The sequence below is a fragment of the Rattus norvegicus genome, chromosome 6 (genome assembly GCF_036323735.1).
Source record: "Rattus norvegicus strain BN/NHsdMcwi chromosome 6, GRCr8, whole genome shotgun sequence".
In the NCBI taxonomy this organism is placed as follows: domain Eukaryota; kingdom Metazoa; phylum Chordata; class Mammalia; order Rodentia; family Muridae; genus Rattus; species Rattus norvegicus.
This window is the reverse complement of record NC_086024.1, coordinates 128020271-128043358: the sequence shown is the minus strand read 5'-3', so window position 1 is coordinate 128043358 and position 23088 is coordinate 128020271. Positions and strand designations below refer to the sequence as shown.

The 23088-nt window shown below is 45.7% G+C and overlaps 1 protein-coding gene across 26 annotated transcripts in view; it reads right to left on the bottom strand.

The window, feature by feature from the left end:
- The window catches only part of Unc79 (unc-79 homolog, NALCN channel complex subunit), a 250710-nt gene that overhangs the window by 49022 nt on the left and 178600 nt on the right, over positions 1-23088 (bottom strand). For 21 of the 26 annotated variants that reach the window (XM_063261997.1, XM_063261998.1, XM_063261995.1 and 18 more), the window contains 6 exons: positions 16730-16837; positions 13059-13175; positions 10391-10474; positions 7096-7198; positions 4365-4505; positions 388-426 (listed from right to left, as the gene is read on the bottom strand). In XM_063261997.1, the coding sequence (XP_063118067.1) occupies positions 388-426; positions 4365-4505; positions 7096-7198; positions 10391-10474; positions 13059-13175; positions 16730-16837 (592 nt within the window). The remainder of the gene's footprint in view (positions 1-387; positions 427-4364; positions 4506-7095; positions 7199-10390; positions 10475-13058; positions 13176-16729; positions 16838-23088) is intronic. The other 5 variants (XM_063261994.1, XM_063261989.1, XM_063261983.1 and 2 more) reach the window with 1 other exon arrangement.

The window sequence follows — 23088 nt, the reverse complement described above, 5'->3', positions numbered from 1 at the left end:
ACACTTTTGAGACTACTCATTCACGTCTGCCTCCTTGGTAAGACTGAAACTGAACGAGGAGAGGATCACGACAGTTGTTGCCTTTAACATGCAGGGCTGGGCTGGGGTACAGCTTGGCAGTAGAGCATTTTCCTTGGATTTGGCCTTGGATTCACAGCATGGCAAACAACAAAAGCCTCACTCAACTAGTGTAAGTTGGGCTTTCAAATGCTTGTTGACTAAAACGAGTGAATGAGTGAATGTGCAAGCCCAGGTCAGAAACTCTCGGGAGCTACAGTAGAATCGCAGCCGTCATCTCGGAGAGCACGGGCCGGCGGCCTGTGTCAGACCGCGAGGACATGCACAGGGTGAAAACAGAAATGAGCCGAGCCCACTTGGGGTTCTTACCTTTCTGCTTGATTAGAAAACGTAGTGCTGGATGCGAGCCTAGAAAATAAAGGGAAAAGTCACACAGGTATCTTAGCTTTCTGTGGTGAGGTGCACTAGCATTGAGCTAGGACCTCGGGTTTTGGGGTGAGAGTATAGACCCCAAGAGCCCCTTTGTAGGCACCAGAGGGACCACTCTGCTGTCGCGTGCAGGGTTAAACTTAATCCCAGTCTCCCAAACCCGTCTTCTGTATCAGTTGCAGATCCCCATGCAAATGCACACAGGTAGAAAAATTTGCTCTCAACCATCCAACGTAAAAATATGTGGTAGCTGTAACCAGGCTGGACAGACACCAGAACCTGCGATCCAGTGATCCCTGCATTAACTCAATGCATTTCTCTGTCAACGACCTTTGAAAACCAGACTACCAGCGAACCGCAAACTGTTTATCGTTCAACAACACAGATAACAGAAGCATCCGTTCTCCCTTGCTGCTGGGAAATCTGCTAATTGGAGAGGAGAAGTAGGAACAAAATAACCAACACCAACCACGTTACGGAAAGTATGCTGTAGCTCTTTAACCCCAGACATAGGTTCTCTCGTGACAGAGAATGGACCAAATTGATGGGTTCAGAAAAAAAACCATACAATAATCTGTAAGATATCGTGTGATACTGAAGAAACCAGGTGACTTCCCGTTTTAATAGGACAGCTGAAGGGACCAAGAGTTCCAGAGAGGGACAGCGCCTCCAGCAGCCACTGTCAGCAAGGCCCTTCCTGGCTGCTTTGGCTCTAGGCCCCCACGCTAAAGGTGAGGATGGAGAGAGAAGCATTGGCAACTCAACCAGATAATAACCAAGGGTGTGGGGGACGGGAACTTAAAGGATTCGCCTGGAAACCAGAGGGGCGGGTGAAGCTTGAATGGGATCTCAGCAGACGGCACTACGTGAGATTGGAAACTTTGGAGGGAACAATGAAAGGGCTGAGCTCACAGACTCCTAGAGCATCTGGAAGGGCTCTGTGGTCATCCTTGGCAGGGTCTCATGATGCGCTCTTCACGGTGCCACTGGGACACGTGAGGAACGTCCAGCTAGGTGACTCTGGAACCTGCTTCCTTGGCAGCCTGATGGGGGAGCTTAGGCTGCCGAGAGCTACATAATTTGCACTAAATGGTTCCCAGTCTCTTGCTAGGCTACACAGCAGAGCAAGTAAGCTAAGTGTAAGAGTGCGGGTATTGAAGTGTGCGGGTGTAAGTGTGCGAATGTGTGTGCCGCTGCTCGTCCATGATTTTCGTCAAAGCTCACGGCGTTCCGTCCTAACATTTGGGAAGAACTGGGACACGGGTTATGTACTCCCATGTAAAACAACACAATCTGCTCTCACCGTCCTCTGTGGCTTAAATAAGTTGTTCCAAGATGGCAACCGAGGAGAACCACAACCCTACCTGGGTACCTACAGGGAACTGGCAGGAGGAATGGTGGTCGTGCCTTAGTAAGAACCTTCAATCCCACAAGCGGTAGAGATAGAGGACAAGTGTATTCCGAAATTAGCAAGACTGGGTTAAAAGGCAATGGCTTGGGTGAAGCTATCTTTTCCTTCTCTCTTCCGGGTCTATATCTGTCACTTACCTCTCACAATGGTTTTTGAATTTTTATTACACTTCACTTTATGCTGTCTCTGACTATGCGACTCTAAAGGCACTCCAAAAATAATCAGGGAGGCTGGACTAGGGAGATGGTGCAGCAAGGTGGGCAAGAACACTTGTGCAAATAAGAAGATCTGAGTTCAAAACCCTGGCACTCACATAAACGTTGGGTATGGCTCCCCAACATGGGGAAGTGGAGACACTCAGTCTGGGAGCTCACTGCCAGACAGCCTAGCATAAACAGCAAGCTTCTAGTTCAAGGACAGGCCCTGTCTCAAGGGAGAAGGGAAGTGGTAAGGAAGACGTCCTCTGGCTTCTGCATATGCAAAGAGGTGTGTCCACGCCCTTAAACGCACCAAAGATATACATGCACACACATACCACACCATACCACACTCACCTGCAACACACAAATACCACATTATACTATTCACATGAATTGGGGTGGGGAGCAAATAGCAGAACTACATATTTTGGGGATCAAGTTCTTAGCGTTTTCCTGTTCAACTTGATATCAGAATTACTACACTACTACTACTACTACTACTACTACTACTACTACTACTACTACTACTACTACTACTACTGTGTACCTACGTGAGTGTACATGATGTATATGTGTGTTGCACATACATGCAGATGGTGTGCACAGAGGCCAGAGGAAGTCGGTGTCCTGTTCTACCATTCTCTGCCTTCTTCCCTGAAGATGGGTCCCTGGCTGAACCTGGAGCTCAGCTGGAGCCGGGAGCCCTGGTGACCCTTCTGTCTCAGTCCCTGCAGCACTGTGTTCACAGGTGCTCACCTGTGCATGCCTGGCTTATCACGTGGGTGCTGAGGATTTGAACTTGAGAACACGTGCTTATACGGCAAGGATTCTCCCCTCAGCCATCTCCACAGACCCTGCTCTTATTCTTTTTAAAGTCAAGCTTAGCTCCGTCAAAACTCATTCTCAGGAAGTGTGGTCCCGCATGCCCATAATCCTAGCACTTTGAGGGCAGGAGAATTGCTGATTCAGACAGTCTAGGATACAGAATGAAACCCTGTTAGTGGCTAGCCTGAGCTACATAGTGAAACCATCTACCAAAACCAAACAAAAGGAAAAGAAAGCCACAAACCAAAAAGATTGTTTTCCCCTCCCTCAAGTTCCAAGTATCTGCAAATCTACGTCCTCCAGATGACAGGAAACATGCCTGCTGAGTTCTCCAAACACTTAACCATGCCCTGTCTTAAATGGCCATCCAGTGATTTCACACAAAACTGTCTCTTTCAACAACCAAGGCAGCCAGGCATGGTGGTAGGCATCTATGATCCCAGTACACGGAGACTAAAGCTGGAGGGTCATGAGGTCATAGCCAAAAGTGGCTTCATAGCAAGACTCTGTCTTACAAACAAAACAAAAACAAAAACAAGGAAACATACTCCACCTATCACCTAAGCATAGGGTTCTCGGTCTTCTTTTTCATTTTTAATATTTAATTTAATTTTACACGGATGGGTGTTTTGCCTGCCTGTCTGTTCACAGTGTGTGTGGTGCCCTGAGAAGCCAGAAGAGGGCATCAGATCCCGTGGGACTGGCGTTACAGGTGGTTGTGAGGCACCATGTGGGTGCTGGGAATTGGACCTGGGTCCTCTGGAAGAGCAACCAGTGCTCTTTACTGTTGAGCCATCTCTCCAGCCTCAGGTGCTAGGTCTTACTTAATGTTGGTGGTCCAAGGCACCTAGCACTGTGCTGGCAGGGATGGGAAAGTTAGCAGGTTCATGCAGAAGGTAACTCAGCGTCTATAAGCCGCATAGTTATTACTGGACCGGAATCTAGTCGTGAGCATGAACCACATTCCTCTTCTGATGTCTACATATAAAGGGAGCTCCCTTCACACTAGCGCTCAGACTGCAGGACCCATTCCCAAAACGTGAAGCCAGAACTGGGAAGTGGCTAGGTGATGCACAATAACGCCCAGAGCTGAACAGATCAGTGAGGCTCTCCTGAGATCACGAAAGATGGCATCAGATCACTCCAGAAGGGGTCAAGAGCAGTACCATGGCTAATACACAAAGCCTGCTGTGGACGGACCATCCAAACACATACAACAACAGGGAGTAACAGTCAAACTCCCTTGGTGCAGCCTCCTCTAGCTCCACTCTGACCCTGACTCATGACCTGGTATAGCTGAGAAATGAAGTCAAAAGAAGTTTCCATCCATTTAAAAACAGAACAGTCTGAGTTGATTCCCCAGGTTCCAGGCATCTGCAAGGTGACCGGATGCTTCCCTTTCAAATGGATGGTTTTCATTTTAAGATAAGAGTTTCAAGTAAGGCTCCTCTCTGGCAGGCAAAACAGAACCTAACGTTTACCTTCCCACAGACTGCATGATATCAAGCAACAGTGGCGCAGCCAAGTCTGGGCTCAGGTGAATGAAGGTGGAGAGGACCACGATGGCTAGCCCCAGGGTCTCCTCATCGTATTCCTCGAGAATGGCCCCGCAGTCATGGCATCTGCAAAGGAGGCAGAGGGAGGGACGTGTAAGAAACCCAACTGCGGTTTCAAGGTAACATACAAGCACAGCCATTTGTCTGAAGTCTTCAGAAAGGCGCCAAATGGTGGCGACTAGGCCCACTCTAATGTAAGTGGAGACCTCAGTGCTGCTGTCACCCTAAGACATGGGAAAAGTGTGGATGGCAGCCATCTTAGATGTTGTCTTACCATTCAGTCCATGAGCATCTGGCCCCAGAGGGGTTTCTGCTCCTTTAGAAAGAGCTTCAGGTAGGCTATCAGCTCTTGGGTCTTTAAGAATGTGAAGCTGTGTCTAAGAATAGTCAGTGGCTAGGTTTTTTTTTTTTGATCAGTTTTTATGGTTTTATTTAAGCATAAGTAAATGTGCATGTGAGACATCGGCTCGTTTTTCCTTGTGGTACAGTTTGGTAACGTGTTTGGTGGCTCTGGTGGCCAGCTCTGCTGCTGTTTCTGTGATGGGGAAAACATTTCAGCATGGGAAGAGCTGCTCACAACAGGAACTCTTCCAGATCTTTCACACTGTGGACCATGAACCTCCTGGAAGTCGGTGGGCAGCGTGTCCTGGTTTTCTCATCGCATAGCCACCGCTGGACCTCAGGACCTGACCCCTGAATCTCTTCATTCCCTGTCGTTGATACCCCTGGGTTACACCAGATGCACTTAACTCGGACGTATTGTCCTGGCTGATGCAGGATGACCTTCAGGGTCCTCTATTTGATGATCTTGGGCTTTTTCAGATGTCTGAGGGCAGCCGCCTCACAGGCAGCAGCAAGGAAGGAGGGGGGTGGTGGTAGGAATTACATTAATTTTCATTTGTCAAAATCAGAGATGCCTACGGGTAGCTAGAAGCTTTCAAAAGATATTCTGTTTGTGGGCATGAGGCAAAGGACTCGAGTGAACCTGGGCACGCGAGGAAGCCTTCAGAACCAGGCTGGGCCACTCGTGACTGTACCAGTCCTGCTAAACTAGTACGTCCATTCACACTTGCTTTTAAGAAGCCTACACCCAGGCTCTTTCCAGTGACCTAATATAGGTTCCACTCACCCGACTCTACAAAAGGCAGCTCTATTAAAGGGAAACTGAGAACTAAAAATAACTCATGCTCACACAAATGCACGTGCACTGGAACACACACACACACACACACACACACACAATCAGAAGCAACCAGGACAAATCAGACTTGAAATGGGGGAGCATATGACACAAAATGGGGAAACTATAACCTAAGTTCTGGGGACATTTCAAATCAGTTGTATAAGCCAGGCCCCTTTGCTTCTTGAGTCTGGCCACTGTGATGGCAAGTTTTTAATATCAGCTTGATTCAAGCTAGGATTATCTTGAAAGGGGTTACCTTAATTGAGAAAATCTCTCTCTAGGCTCAGCCTGTGGGCATGACTTTGAGGCATTTTCTTGGTGGGTGACTGTGTGGTGGGAGGACTCAGCTCACTGCGGGCAGTGCCACCCCTATTTACGTAATCCAAAGATATGTATGAAAAGGCAAGCTAAGACAGTGCTGGGGGAACAAGCCAGTGAGCAGCATTCCGCCATGACTGCTACATCAGTTCCTCCTCCCCTGACTTCCCTAGATGCAGGACTGCAGGTTCTAAGGTGGTTTTGGTCGTGGTGTTTAATTACAGATGTAGAAAGCCCACGACAGCCATCAGCTCACTTCTGACTGAGTGGACACTCACAGTCCTTTCTACTCACTTGCCTTTATTAGAAGTGTGAGCCACCTTCATCTGGGAACCTGTCTATTCCCAAGGGATCTATCCAGGTTTGAAAATCTGCAAGCCTCACTTTGTTTTTGCCACATTCACTGAAAAAGATTTGTGTGATAGGCAAGACATAGTGGGCTTGGGGCACAAAACATAGAAGAAATTGTTCTCGCCCCAGGAAACTTACCATCTATTTTATAACATGGACTAGTACTATGTAGACAAAGAAATAAAATACATTGTGACATGCACGGGGCTAGAGATGCATCAGAGGCCCTGAAAAGTGGAGCCCTGCCCCTCATAATCAGGGAAATGTCTTCGGCTAGACCGTAAGTGAGTGAATAGGAATTTGCTAGGGAGACCAAGTAAGGAGAGAGAACACATCAGGAATGAACACATCTGGAATTTTAGATGGGGCAGGGGAAAGAACAGTGGGGACATTCACACTGGAGAATACCTTAGCTAATGAGCTAAACGTGGCCTCAAGCTTAGAAGTCAAGGCTGCTGGGAAGTGACAGACGGAGAGGTGACAAGCCAGTTTGAGACACGGAGAATGGACTGTATTGTCAGGACGGAATAAGAATGGAGTTCTTTTTTATTTCTAGTGCAACATTTGATGTTTCTGGATGAGGGGGGCTTTTACGGGCATTGAATTAATTGCAGGGGTGAGTGAAATTAACCTATTCACTCCAAATTAAAGTAAAGGAGGGGGACCCCGCTCACACTGTGTGCATTTCTGAATTGTAAATGTGTACCACACAGCTTCAGCCTGCTGAAGAACAGTGTATTTCCTCACCTGGTGACCAGACTCCAACTTTAAAGCCAAAGGGGGGGAGGTAACGGGCGAGCTTACTTGTCAGCCATCACTGTCGGCTGCTCCTCTGTGAACTCTTCAGGTGCAGGCACAAACATGCTGGCGATACTGGGTGCTGACAGCAGGCTGGATTTAGTGGCGCCTGGGTAAGCAGCAGAGAGACAGCCGTGAATACAGACAAGCTTCTAGGGCCAGGGGAGTCTGCCCTCGGCATCCATTAGCTCTCAGAAGACCGCATTCGTGAGACTGTGACCCCAGCCCATCCTCGGCACGAAAAAGCTCCCCCCTCGCCCCGGCCGTGAAGTGGGGCCAAGAAAGAGATGGATGCCTGTCTACCTTTCCGTGGTTCACGATTTTGAAATATCAGAAATCTCATCTGGGTCAGCAGAGTTTACGATAAAGATGGACTTCCTAGCCATAGAGAAAATTGTGTCTAATGCACAAGTGTGGATCATCATTAAAGTGGGGCTAATACGGGAAGACAGTGAGGCCCCAGACTTGACACACCTGACGAAGTGGGAGGCGGCGAGAACCCTCAGACTTCACATAGATGAACAGAAGGGGGCACCGGGGCTAGAAACCCGGTCCAGTGTTCTGCTTTGAAAATTATTATCATAAGCGCTAAAGCAAAAAGACTTCATTTTCAACAGAAATATTTATGAATGCAGCATCAGCTGTTTGACTTGGCGACTTATTCTACTTCACCCAGTCAACACGACAGCTTAAAAACAGAGAAATCCAAGGCTGGAATCGCAGCAGCATACACCAATGGACAGTAAAGGTGGAGACTGAAACGATGTCTCAGCGGTTAGGCACCTTCTGCTCCTCCAGAGCATGCAAGTTTCATCCCCCTGCATCCACGTCAAGACAGCTTAGACCTGCTCGTGATTCCAGCTCCAAGTGACCTGACAGGCTCCTCTTCTGGCCTCCCTGGGCATCTGTGTTCAGGTGTACATACGTGCACATATGCACGCAAATAAAAAGAAATATAAATCTTAAAAGGTAATGAATGTAGGTGTTCAGGAGTCGTGCTCTCTGTGAAGAAAGACTCCGTGTGGGGCAGACTCCCTGGAGCTGAGCAGCTAAGATGAGTCTCTAAGTGACAACACGAGACAGCGGGGTGTTCTGCTGAACAGTAACTGTGAATCCGAGTCCTCCAAGCAGACAAAAAGGCAGAATGGCAACATCACTAAATAATCCACTTCTCATCAAGAAATGAGTGACTTGGTCCTGAAATCAAAGATGAATAATTTCTCCTCAGAAAGAAGAACGACTGAGAAAATGGCAGTTCTAATAGAAGACTATAAGCCTTTGATGCCTGGTCTGAAGGGCAAAGCTGTGTGCCCTGAGGGGGAAATGCTGTTGAAGTTCATGTTTGCACACTATAGACCACCTCTCCGGGTAAAGTTTACGCAAAGTGTATTTCTGAGAAGCGGACGCTTGCAAACACATCAGCTCTGAAAAGGGTCTGTACCTTCCAAAGACCCCAGTTGGGAATATAAACCTTGCTACCATGTTACCGGCCATTTCTGAGCTAGCATTCCTGCCCAGGGATATACAAGGGTGCTGTTAACTAAGGATGTCCATAAAGCTGTTGCACGTATCAGACATATAAGCAGACTCATAGCAGAGACAGCAAAAGGACAGAACATAAGTATAATTCCCCACGACTCTTGATCATTGATGGACACACTAGCCAAATGCTAAAACGACAACGAATGCCAGAGTAGAAAAAAATACATCACCCACAAGACCTATGGAGATGTGTCCACAATCTCACTAGGAAGAACTCTAAGTCAAGATTGCAACCAAAGGATCGAGAAGGTTTCAGGCATTTTTGTGGCTTCCAAACAGTCATTACCTAGCCCCAGTGAAGTTGTTTTTCTTTCCAACAACACAGAAAGCATGCTGTGGTATTTATGGAAGCCATCTATCAGAGAGAGAAGGTTAGGTGACTGACCACAGGTTCTCATAGGGCGACATTAGCTGAGCCGATGGCTTGCTAAATTCCACTACTGTCAGGGAAACTGAAAGCAACGTGTGGGAAGATAAGAAATACGAAAAAGAAAGCCACAGACTTCAGCAACCTTTTGTCATAAACGACCCACAACCAAGCTGGCAGTGTTAAACTCAGCCTCCATGTTTGTCTCTGTATTGTTTGGCAACGATTCTGAGCCCCCAACCACTGGTTCCTTCCCAGGATATCCAGCCTCTGTACAGAGAACCAGAAGCAGAAGCAGAAGCAGAGAGTCCTCAGAAACTTGAATACAGAGGACCTTCTCCATAGCTGAACTTCAAAGCTCTAGATGCTGACAAACACCCCTTTGGGATCCCAGAGACAGGAGAGACCCCGGAGGTGTGCTTGTGGCAAAGTGCACACCAGCTGTGCGGCTGCACCAGTGGATTCTACCACTTGCAATGAGAGAGAGGCTGTGGGGACTCTGCATCCACCTTCATGAGTTCGCTTTTACTTCAGCCTGGTTCTGATGGGCAGATCACAACCACGCACCGAGGATTGGCTCAATACCCTGACTCACGACAGCTCTTCTCGGCCACACAGACTAGTGACTCATCCCATCTGCAGGAGGGCTAGAGTGCTAGCCATTACTAAAGAAGTGTCCAGGAAGCTGGACGCAAACATCTCCACATGGGTCTACTTGATTCAAGAGACTACTTGGAAGATGTGATCAGGGCTTTCTTTCTTTTATAGCCAATGATAGGGTCATCAGCCTTCTGAATTTTAAGAACAGAAGGATTAATTAAATATGTAGTTAAATGTGTGGGTTGAATTTAGAAAGCAAAAATTTTGATTATCCTAGCACAAACGGATGCTCGTTTTGCCCCCACAAGCAGAACAAAGCTTGTATTTTTCATACGTAACTTGAGATAGCCTTGAAAGAAGCTGGTCAGCCATAGCCCTACCATTCTAGAAAAAATAAGGACAGTCTGAACTCTGCTCAGGGAAAGAGCGAAGGGTGACATGGAAACCTGACACGTCTTGGGAGGGAGGCTAAAGAGCCCAGGGAGGTCTGGTCTAGAAACAGCTGAGGGGGGAAGAAATGAGGCGTGTTATTTTCAAACGTCCAGAGTGTTGGGCAAGAGCCACTAGGATTGTGTCATGTGGCCCCGAGTGTTAGGAAGACGGCGATAAGGCAGAGCTTTTGTCCTTGTTGGTCAAGGATGAGCCTGCACACACTTCCTGGTCCTGAAGGTGTTTTGCAGGTTGGAAATATGTGGAGCTGGAGAGGAAGAGGTTTTGGCGCCTGCTGTGTGGATCCGTGAGAGATACCCAGTCCTTCAGTTCTACAGTCTGAGACTCCGGGACTCAACCAACCTCTCGTTCGCAGTGGCTGTCCCTCCAGGTCGGGGTTTAGGCACATTGGCACGTTACACTGCCCTTTCCCAGGCTGGATCTGTTCTGTGGATAAAGACAGCATTTCAGTCTTCAGTGGGGTCAGTTTGGTACATGTCACCGCACAATCGATGCAGCCAACTGTCATGGTTACTTTATTAACACATAAAGATTAAAGCTGGGGGTGGGGCTTATCCAAGGCTTCTGTTACAAACCTGTCACTCAGTTAAATGAACTGCACCTGGAAATATTAGAGCGTTCAAAACTAACCTTTTTTAAGTTCTATTCCCACTCTGCTTCAGAAGAGTACAAATCCCAATATGAAATGAAGGGCCAATACCATGGCCGTGAAACATGTGTATGTTAATCAATAAATATGCTAATGATACTCTGGGGTGATGGTCAGACGGTTCACACAGCAGACACATGGACGGGCACAAATGATAGGGCTTTGACTGAGGGGTGGAGAACAAGAATGAGGAGCAGAAATTGAGTGATATTTAGGGGATGTTCATTCGAGACGTGTACAGTGAGGAAGAGGCAGACTTTCTGTGGAGAAACTAGTGTGTGCTGAGGTGAATTTAGCACGACCCAGTTTAAGCTGTTCTCATCAGTCAAGAACAACTACGGGACCATAGTTGTTCTTGGTCGGGAGCTAGAGAGTCAATGAATCAATGTGTGTGGTTCAAAACAACATGTCCCCTAACATCATACTCCACATCCACAGACTTTTCTGCTGGCCTCAGGTAGCAAATGTGAGATGACTGAAGCCAGGTGTAAGGCAGGCTCAGCTGTGGGAGGCTGTGTCAGAAAGATCACTTGAGCCCAGAGGTTCAAGAGCAGCCTCAGTAACAAAGAAAGATCCTGGGTTCAAAACCAACCAACCGAACAAACAAAAGAACTTGGGAATAGTGAGATGAAACCTATTAAAGGACTCAGAGACTAGAGAATGGAAAATTAAAAAAACAAAAAAAAAAAAAAACAAAAAAGCGGATGTCAGTGCAAGAAGTTCGGACAACATGGAGTCTTATGTGTGAAACCAAGAAGACAAGTACCATTAAGTCTGACTGAAAATAGAAATCTAGGGGCTGGGGATTTAGCTCAGTGGTAGAGCGCTTACCTAGGAAGCGCAAGGCCCTGGGTTCGGTCCCCAGCTCCGAAAAAAAGAACCAAAAAAAAAAAAAAAAAGAAAATAGAAATCTATAGTTAAATGGGTTATCTGGTATCATGTAGGGTTTTGTAGCTTAACGTTCAGGTCAGAAAGAGATGTCAGTTAACATTGTCGAGGCTTTACTTAATCAAACTAGGTTGTAGCCTTAGTCAGAGTCTAGAATGGCTGAGTCCCAGTCGCAGATTGAGCTGGGACAGAAGGCTAGCCGAGCACTTCGTCCCAGAGCACTAACTGAGCTGCTCCTCTCAGGCTGAACAGTCTCATCCCTGCAGAGAGCGACAGAGTCCTCCATGGTATGTTTGGAAAAGAGTGACTAACAAGCCAAACGCGTTCTTGGGGATGGCTAGCCAGTGTCTTTCCCTTCTCTCTCTTGTCTGTCGCCTCTTAGCTACTCCTTGCTCACTCCTGGGTACCATTAAATGAAGAGAAAACACTCGTCTACGTCCAGGGGACTGAAGCTGCCTATTACCTACGGGGTGGGTGTGCTATATGGTTCTCTTCTTGAAGAGCAGCAAAGGCAAACGAGAGGACATACACACGATTTGAAAAGCGGCTCGAGAACTTGGGGGTTTTTTTTGTGCACACTGTGATTCTGCATCATGATGAGGAATATTAAAAATAATCTCATAATTGAAGCCCCAAAAATAATCACCCAGATAGTGAAGTGCACCCCCCATAGCGTGTTACAGTAATCAGCTCTTACATTTTCGTAGCCTGTGCAAACTTCAAGGTGCTTTCCGTGTTTATAATCTCGTACCTCAGATGACCCATTTAAGAAGAACAGCAACTAAGAAAAGGCAGGCACTTAAGAGGGGACCACTGCAGAGGTATGAGCCGAGAAGGCAGCACACGCAGATGGGATAAGGGAAGGGAAATGCAAAACAGTCATACTCAAAACAGATGTGCCATGGCAGTCCTTCTTACTGGGCGACAGGTTAGATGCGGTTCTGGCTTATGAACATGAGGGTGTGTGACTGTAACCTGGTGACCCTGCTGGCCAAGGTTACACAATCCCTTCCCAAACCTATTTGCAGATCAAGCCATCACGGACCCCAGACTTGTCATTGAATAGGCACTAAATTCGGTACGTTGTATTTTCTGAAAGAGGATATTGACTGTTTGGCGCTTTAAAAATGCTGTGCCATGAAACCATAGCTCTACCCACTCCTCCCCAGACAGATAACTTGAGATCTGAAATCTGGGTCTTAAAGGAAAAGCTGAGAGTTGGGCATGCGGAGACCAGACCAGCCTCGGTAGGAACCGGCCTCGGTGGGGACCAGCTTAGCGGAGGATTAGTCTGAACGAGGCTCAGCCCGGAAGTCGACCGCTTTGCTCTAGAGCGCTTGGGAAAATCTGAGTAGATGTTAATTGCTTCCAGTTTGTTTAAACTGTTTTAACCAAAGAACACAAAAAAGTGGACACAGAGAAAGTGGCATTAGCTAATCTGAGAAGCAAACAAGAAGAAAAAGCGTGACCCACCAGTGTCCCAGCTGCTGATGTTATGGGGGGCGCTAGACTGATGCTCCAGCTGTCGCTTCATTAACTGGCTCATTGTCAGAACTCCCAGGGATCCCCTTTTCATCTGCCTATACTGAGCTATACGAAGGAAATTAGGAGACGATTACCACGGGAACAGGTTTCCCATCGCACGCACAGGCTCTACACATCACACACGTCTTAATCGAGTCTTCGTTAACTACTTGCAATTTTTTTTAAAATCATACGCTCCTCGTCCCGTGGAAAAACTAACACCTTTCGTGTGCTCATTGTGCAGGCAATAGTAGTGCTCCCCTAGCATCGATCCACCAGCTAAGCGTGTTTACTTAACTCCCAGTGAATGCAGTGCGATAGTCTGTGTTAGAGGGATAGTCTGTGTTAGCGGGATAGTCTGTGTTAGTGGGATAGTCTGTGTTAGAGGGATAGCTTGTGTTAGAGGGATAGTCTGTGTTAGCGGGATAGTCTGTGTTAGCGGGATAGTCTGTGTTAGTGGGATAGTCTGTGTTAGAGGGATAGCTTGTGTTAGAGGGATAGTCTGTGTTAGCGGGATAGTCTGTGTTAGCGGGATAGTCTGTGTTAGCGGGATAGTCTGTGTTAGCGGGATAGTCTGTATTAGCGGTTTTTACTTATATCCTCTGCCGCATCCTAAAGAGGACCCAAACCAAGCAGTGCTACCTTGAATCGAATCGAAAAGGCCACTGAAGTAGGCCGGATCATACCGACTTCAAAATCCGCACAGTTTCCAAGCCTTTGAGCCCCCCCCCCCCCCGTCTACCATTTGAAAACCGTGAATTAAATATCATTCCGCCTGGATACTCTTTGTTTTAGAAAACAATGCTATTATTTTTGTCCTGCTATTAAAGCCCTGGTGGGATTCTTGGCAATGGAACGTAGTAAGCATTTCCAAACCCAAAACTACAGAAAGCTGCCAGTCGCCTGCTGACTTGGAAGGCCACCCTCGCCTGATCCCCTGATCCCCTGTGAGACACTCAATGCCTATCCACTGACGCAGTGTGAGCATTCAGGTTCACCAAGATGGCTGTAGGCCTGACCCCAAGCACCTGGATGTTGCCCACTTGGATTCCCCAACCCGGTTCACTTGAGAGGGCAACTTCAGAAGCTGAAGCTGATGAACTGTGTGCCCTAGAAAGGAATGCAGAGGCCAGTATCTACCAGACAGCCCCTGAACGACCCTGGACACTACACAGAGGTTTCGCAGTCAACAACAGGAGCAACTAGGTGTAAAGGGACATCACTCATCCGTCGTTTCCGGTGTGTTCCGCATGCTGTTTGATTGACGGTGGCCATGGCGTGTTTAAGTCACGAAACCATCAACTGGCAACTTGATCGAGAAGGGAACATGGTGGGATTGGTGTGTCTTGGAGTCCATAATCACTAAATTTTTGGAAATAGCTAATCAATGAACAGTAAATGTCCCTGATTGGTTTACTGACCTGTAAACTTTATAAGTCTGTAATTTACTTGAAATGTAGAGCTTTAGGTAAAAAATTTAAATTTTTAAGAAAAATTCAAAATCAAGAATATGAATATATATATATATATATATATATATATACATGTATTTTTTCTTTAGTACTGGGCTTTGAACCCAAGGCCTTGCACATGTTAGGCAAGCTACCTTCCTGCTAAACTACATCCCTAGCTAAAACTGAAAAGTTTTAAAGGATTTAAAAAATTTAAATATAAACATCATCTTGTAGACTTAGTCAAGTAAGGGTGCAAAACCTCTTATGGGGAGATTCTTCCCCTTTCTAAGTTTTTCTCTGCTTTGCAATCCTGGGAATGGAGCCCAGAGCCTCACACATGCTAGGCCAGGGCTCCACCACTAAGCTACACCCCCAGTCTCTCGGGGGCTTTTGAAGACAGCAGAATTCCTGAGAGGAAAAAGGCAAATGGACGCACTTTCTGGCATTATGCCTCCAAGAGCACACCCAAGTTCTGTGATGATGCTTTGCATGACAAGAGCAGAAAGGTGAGGACTAACATGCTAACCCCGCACCAGAAAGGCCAGACTCACACATGACTCCGGGATCCTGACCCTCCTGACACACATGTTCACAGCACTAGAATTACAGCCATTTAACCATTCTGACCATTTCAAATCACACTACTTCAGAGTTCTAAGCAGGGGAATTTGGTCTCTTTTTGTTTTCTCTTTCTCATGTAAATGAGGAAGAGAAAGCACGCTGTTTTGATTTTTGTAAAGTTGTCAAACATTGTTCATTATTAAAAACAACAACAAAACACTTAGCTTTAGAACTAGCCATCCTATTTTGCAACCAAAGGTTAAATATCTGCTAGTTGGAAACGATCATAATTTTTCCAGTCTTATAATTGATTTAGAATTATCCAAAGACAGTGTGGAATTTATATCAACTTGAAAATCTCATAGGCAAAGCAGCAGTTCATCAGTCTCTCTCTCTCTCTCTCTCTCTCTCTCTCTCTCTCTCTCTCTCTCTCTCTCTCTTTCTCTCTCCATAGTGCTGTGACCTTAGGCAAGCATTCAGCATCTGCCATGCAGTGCTTAGGTAAGGATTGGATGTAGCTCATGTTATATATGAACCATTCACCAGGAGAACCAAGTAGACGGCATCTATGATCACTGTCAAGACTTTGCCTTCCTTGATCTCCAATGGGAAGCACAATACCTGGCCCCCACCACATGCTCAGGGCATGATGAATGAATGAATGAATGAATGAATGAATGAATGAATGCATGAATGGATAAATGCTGACAATGATTCCTCTCCATACAACCAGTCCAGCATTTCCATTATGATACAACCAGTCCAGCATTGACAAAGCACTGCTCATCTGTCTTCTTGAACTATCCTCCTTTTAGAAGATGGTCAAATGAAAACTCACTAACCCTTCAGGCAGCATCCATATTAAATACAAATTTCTCAGGGCATACGACAAAGGCTTCCAGAAACATACACTTTTGTCTGTATCACTGATTCCTTCCAAGAATTCCCCTTGCTGGAAAAAAAATCTCTTTGACTCCACTGAGCTGAGTAAATACTGTGAGGGAAGAGCAATGGAACCCAAGCTTCTTATGGTCAAAACCTAGTATCCAACAGCAGAGGGAAGTTTCAGAATACTGGCCTGGAGTAGACTTTGCAATGTGTTGGGCCATTTTTGCTTTTCAGCCTAAATGGAACAGATTTAGCCTATAGGGTCACGATGCATTTATTTTAGGATAACTCAGATAAAGCCGTGTTCACAATAGAAGTGATTCAGACTAAATCAATGAGCCCTGGGCAAGCTTCTGACATGATCGAATCCTTACGTGTGTCACATGACCAGTTCCACATTCTGTGTTCAGACTAGTAGCGATGCTCACTTCACTGAATGATGAAATTCTGTAATTATCCTTTAATGAATTTGGGAATTGATCTAATTGATCTTAGGCAATCAGTGCCCGTGTGATTAATCTGACTTCTGAGTTCTGAACTAACTAAAGCAGACCATGCTACCCTCCAGAACTTCATAGATTACACAGCATTGTATCATTGAGGAAGCTAGTGTGTCATTTTTTTTGTAAGTAGGAGGGTTAGCAAAATTGAAAGCAATACGCGTCGGTGACCTTCCAAAGTTGACAGACACAGAAACCATCACGGAGGAACACTTACTTGATATTGATGAGTGGCTGCTTGTTTCGGGTGCACCTGCTTCTAACGTAGGGGCAGAGGAAGATTCCCGTGGCATTTCCAACGTTGAAAGTCCTTTAGCAGAGGGATCTACGAATGGAAATACTATTTAAAGTTAAGGACAGCGGGACAACGTGGTTAAGGACCTTTCTGGGTCTTTTACTCTCGTGTCTACCATGCCCATTCAAATCTCTATGCACTTTCTGCCTCTAGCAGCTGCCTTAGAGAGATCACATGTCTGCTGGCTTCAAAACCCTGCAGGTAACTGACTCTTCATCACATTCTCCTCGTGAAGCTATGTTGCCTAGTGAGTGATGCTCCCACAGTTACAAATCTAATGCTTGAAGTGTCCATGCTGCTGCTGCTGCTGCTCTTCTCTGTCCGTCCCTTCTCATCTGATAGCTAACAATAGGTCAGTATTCTGCACTACCTATCCGCCTATCTGCACCTTGTCTGAAAATTTCCTGGTCTTCATTTATTTCTCTATCTTCAATAGAAGGTTCCGCATCCCAGGAGGTTTCCAGGACTCTGTTTCCTTCCCAAGAAAACTGATCCAGTGACCTCCTTATGGAGCATTTGCCCTTAATTGTTTCCAAACACGGAACACTACAATGTTACTATTTTCGTACTTTCGTATAAATGTTACTAAACTGGGAACAATTCAAGAGCAGGACCTGTGTCCTCTTTGATATAAATAGTACTAAGTGAGTGTCTCGGTTTCTTTCAAGAAGTGGTTCTCAACCTTCCTAATGCTGCAACCCTTTAATACAGTTTCTTATGTTGTGGCGATCCCCCAACCACAAAATTATTTCATTGCTACTTGATAACTGTGATTTTGTTACTGTTAGGAATCGCGTAATGTAAATATCTGATATGTGACTCCCAAAGGGGTTGCAACCCACATGCTGAGAACAGCTGTGTTAGAGAAACACAAACATTCCCATTGAAAAAGATGTCTCTCTGGCAGGAAATAGTTTTGATATATAATATTGTCTTATTAATCTATCACTATTGGAAATCGGCCCTCTCTCGTTGTTCTAAGTAACTGCAGAGTGTCCTCTCAAACATTCTGAAAGGATAATCACGTCAAACCTACAACCCTTTAGAACATCACTGGGCAGCAAACACACTGAGCCTCTTGCTGGTTCAGACTTGCCAACGTGGGTTTCCATGACGACAAACTAAAAAGTGTACCATCTCATCCTTTTCATAGTGCAAAGTGCTTCTTATTGTCACAGATAAATCCACAATATTTTATAATTAATGCATGCTGCTCCCAACACTGGATGGCCATTAAACCTGCAAGGTGTCAGATATAAAAGGTCCTAGAACAGGGTCTGGGACAAAAGTTCGGGGGAAATGGCTTTGGACCATCTACTTTTCATTCCCAGGTCTTCCGATAGATACAGTTGCCATATTAGTAACCTTGTGTGTTCTGTGTGTACATGTTCATGTAGGTGTGTGCAGATGGACCAGAGCTTCATGTTGTGTGTCTTCCTTGACCAATCTGTCCTTGTTTTTTCTGTGATAGGCTCTCTCACTGAGCCTGGAACTTGGATTCAGCAGGGCTGAACAGCTAATGAGCTCAAGGGATCTGTCTGTCTACACCCTGGCCTGTCCCGACTCTCAAGCACTGGGGTCACAGACAGTGTACTGCCTTGCTTGACGTCTACATGGGTGCCAGTTATCCAAACTTGGTTCCTTGTGCTTAATTAGCAGACAGTTTACTGAGCTAAATCATCACTAATAACTTCTAGTAACATTTGTGTTTTTTTTACATTTTAAATGTATTGTGTATATATGCACAGTGGGCACGCATGTTTGTGTGTGTATATATGTGTTTGCGTTCCTACATGTGTGCTTGTAGAGGTGCCTACAGAAGCCAGAAGAGGATACTGGATCCCTGGAGCTGGAGTTACAGGCAGCTGTGAGTCACATGATGTAGGTGCTGTGAACCAAACTCAGGTTCTCCATATAAGCAGATTCGATCTCACCCCACAACTCCCTCTAATACCTTCATGGTAACAAAAAAGTATAAAAATGCAACCTGCCGTAAAGTTTCCCAAACATTCTTCATGGTGAGCAGTCACTTGAAACTGCTTTAATCATCAAGATAAAATATTTTAGGTATTTTTTTTATAAATGCAAAATTAGAAAGGTTACAAAATTACTTCTCCCGCCCTTATTACCTCCCCTCTATGTGTGTTACAGATGTGGATTATGGCCCACCAATAATATAAAATGAGGAAAGTGTTATCAATTTTCAAAAATCCACTGTGGCTTTTGGGGTCTGGGGTGTGTGTGCTTAAACCTTTGATGTACTTTTTACCTTAAAGAAATGGTACTGGGTGGCAGTTACTGATGAGCTCGTTTTCCCAGATTCTTAAACCAAGCAAACTTTTCCTGGCTCTCAATCATTTTCTGAAGTGTTCCATTTATAGTCGATTTAAGGTACATATCTAAAAAGAGCCACCCACTTGATTTCGACACACCTGCACTCAGTCTTCCAGAGTCACACGTCGAGAATGCAGTGACTTTCCTGCTAGTCACATGCTCCATCCCTCTTAGTCACTTAGGATAGAGACAGGAAACAAACAGGACAAAATCTGTTGCTTCATGGGACTTTGATTTGGTGAGGGCGAGACATGTGCAGGAGTGAAGAAATTATTACCTGTTGAGAGGTCACTGGAGAAGAAGTAAGAGAACCACCATGCCAGCTGGGGTTGGGGGGAGCTGAGCTCAAGGGCAGGGTGACTGAGCAAGGCCAGGGCCGGCCTCGTTGGTGACTGGTGTTGGGTCAAAGAATTGAAAGAGGTGAGAGTGTGCATCAAATGGGTCTTGGGCTGCTCAAAACTTAGAGGACAGCGGGTATAAAGCTGTAGGCTAAGAGCGAGTAGGATAGAGTCAAGAAACGGGAAGAGGCCATTGTGGCCTCATGTTGTTGTGGAGAGAGCAGTACAGATGATGTGAGAGGAAATGATGACAGGGATCCTAGAGAACTTTCTGGGCACACAAGGCTCTCTGAGTTTTATTGTGAAGGATGTGGGAAGGCCCTGGAAGGAAGGATTTAATCCAGGGGTGGGAAGGAAGGTTACGTTATTCTGTTATTCTATTGATGTGTTGAGGAAAGAAGGTAATGAAGGAAGACAGTGGGTGACCAGTTAGGTGACAAGAGCAGGTAAGCCAGGTAGGATTTCTGACCCTTCGGACCAACAGTCTTATGGTGGGCATAAGAAAAAGGTGGTATCTGATATCTCTAAAGGAGATCGAAGTCGCCAGATAGAACTAATGATACTCAGTTAAGGCTTAATTTCTGTTAGACAGGAAGAGGTCATTTTTATAGCACGATTGTGTTCTGTACAGTGTGAGAGATGAGACCCCCATGTTCCCACTGCTCTCTCGAGCCAACTCCTTTCACTGACTGCGTCTGACATCCCTCCACTAAGGAGGAAAGCATGTTTCCCCTTGGTTTTGGTTCAGCCATGCGATTTGCTTTCACTAACAAAGTGCTTGCAAGCATTCTATGATTGTCCTGGTAATACTGTATTGTCAAGTAGATACAACCTAGTGTCCCCTGGGATGAGAGAACATCGGATGAAGAATTGCCTTGGTAAGACTGACCCATAGGCATGTATATGGAGCATTTTCTTGGATGCTAATTGATGTACAAGGACCCAGCCCACTATGGCGGGTTTAGGCTGTGTAAGATTTCTAGTTGAACATGAGCTAGAAGGAGAACCATCCAATAAGCAGCATTCCTTCATAGTTCCTGCTCCAGGTCCTGCCCTAACTTCCATCAATAATGGATTGTGACTTGGAACTATAAGCTAAATAGCCCTTTCCTTCCCCACATTGATTTGGCCATAATGTCTTATCATAACAAGATGAAGCAGGCCAGACCACTGAATTTGATTAGAGCTTGTGCAACTGAGCTTGCACTCTGGCTGTGTAACAATAAGAATAGTACTAGATTTTATGGGGCACAGAGAAGGAGGGCAAGCATGAGAAACAGCACTCGGGCACCCATCCAAGCTTGGCTTGGCTTAGTTTATCAGTAGATGACCGAGACCCTTGGGGTAGATAATAGCTTACTGTTTCGTGCTTGTGTTTTTTGTGACACAGCATTAGCCCAGCAGTGAGTAATTGACAGTTGTCTCAGTAGATGAGACCACCAAGAAAGTAAGTGGTGACCTTAGAAATGGGGAAGCGACCCAGGATGGCGCTCTCTCAGGGAAGGCGCTCCCTCTGGGAAAGGAGGAGAAACCAACAGGAGAGAGTGAGTTGTGATCACTGAACAGAAGGAAACCCAGGAGCATGCAGTATCCACTCGAAGTAGGGTTTATCAGTTATGTTAAATATTGTCGCCATGCCAGAGACTATGCTTCAAGAGCTGACCACTGGATTTAGCAATGAAATCCCTCGGTGATCTTGAGAAATAGTTTAGTTGTTAAAGTGCGGGGAGAGAGTGAAAGAAAAAAGTCCTGGACGAACACTGGAGAGAGGAGTAATTGCTAAAAGAACTGCCTGTGGTGATTAGAATGATAAGTGCTCTACACTGGCTAGTGTAGTTGATCATTTTGGCCCCCACCTGGCGGCTGTTTGGGGAGCTCGTGGAACTGTTGGGAGAATGGTTTTTGTACACTGTGTAAAGATTGACTTCTATTATCCAAATGCTGACTTCTGTGCCAGCAGAGAGTTGCGTGCAGACCAGACTTTGGTACTGTTATTCATGCAGCTGCATTATTTCTTGTAAACATTTCTTCCTGCACCTTCTGATTGGTTTCATAAAGAGCTGAACGGCCAATAGCGGAGGCAGGAGAGGAAATGCAGGCCTTCCAGGGAGTCAGGCATGGAATGATTTGCTAGCCAGATGCAGAGGACGTAGCAGGAGTTAGTACAGAGACGATGTAGCAAGCCCCATGGCAGGACAGAGCTGGTTGGGTTTGCATAGATGACTTAGTTGAGAGTCTGCCAAGGTAAGGCCAAGCTTTCATGACAATAAAAGGTCTCCCAGTCTTTATTGGGAGTGGTGGGTTCAAGACGTTCCTGTATAAATGGTGCCCCATGTTGGGTGCCAAATACAACATGACTTTCTCAGATCACCATCTCAAGAACAGTGAGTGACACAGAGACCTTTGATTAATAACGAATGCTTTAGTCCTTAGCTTGGCATGTTCTCAACTATCTCTTACCATAAATTAACCCATTTATTCTAATCTATGCTCTGCCATGTGGCTTGTTGCTTTTCCTCACTTTCGTACGCCTGATGTCCTCCGAGTCTGGTTGGCGAATCTTCCTGTCTCTATTTCCCAGAGTTCCTATCTCTGCTGGATGTCACGTCTATGCTTTTGTGCCTAGCTACTGGCTGTCCTCAATCAAGTGAGGAAAGAAGAGAAACATCTTTACATGGTGTACAAAAATACTTTCCCAACATGAAACCTTTAGCAGGTAGGCCTTGATGGAGGAAGTGTATCGTTGTGACTTTGAGGGTGGAGCCTGGCTCCACAACCTGTTTCTTTTCTCTCTGGTTCCTGTGTGTAGATAAAAATAGCCAGCTATCTTCCTGCTGTTGCCATCATGCCTTCCCCACATGCCTTCCCCACATGATGGACTCTAGCCCCCTGAACCATGAGGCATAATAAACTCTTCCTTCCTTATGCTGTGGTCATAGTATTTTTATCGCCACAACTGGGGAGAAAAGCAAAGCACTGCCTTTGGGAGCCTTTGTATTTTTAAATAAAGAGCAAAATAAGATTGTGTCCTTTAAAAGTAAAAAACATGGAGGACAAAGAGTGGAGAATGTTGCCTGTATCCCAGGGTAGATGAAAGAGTCAGGATTTGATAGGACACCAAATGTTTAAATATAAATGCCGGAGGAGGAGGCAGGAGACGGTGGGATGCATGGAGAGGAAGCATGTCTTTGAGATCCGTGATCTTGCCAATAGAACTCTAGGGAGGAAAGTGGCCATGAAATAGTCAAGTAGGAGAGTGAACTAGGAAACACCAGAGAACTGGTGGGTAACTTCCTAGTTTAGGTTTGTCACTGTGTCTTTAAAATGACAGGAGTCCACGTTATACATTTTTTTATCTAGACATATTGATCATATGGTGTGTGCAGGGTGAGTGTGATTTCACGAGGGATGTGTTTATCCAAGCATGTTTGAAAAAGGAAATGCCAAAAAGGAATAAGGAATGCTGGTGGACTTGAACTTAAGATGAGGAGAGACATGAGGTAGAAGATGCTAAAAAAGACAGCAGGATCAATAAGTATTGGCCAGGAGAGTGAGAAGAACAGCTAATCAAAGAACAGTAGGCATATTGAAGTCACAAGAAGGTTGTAA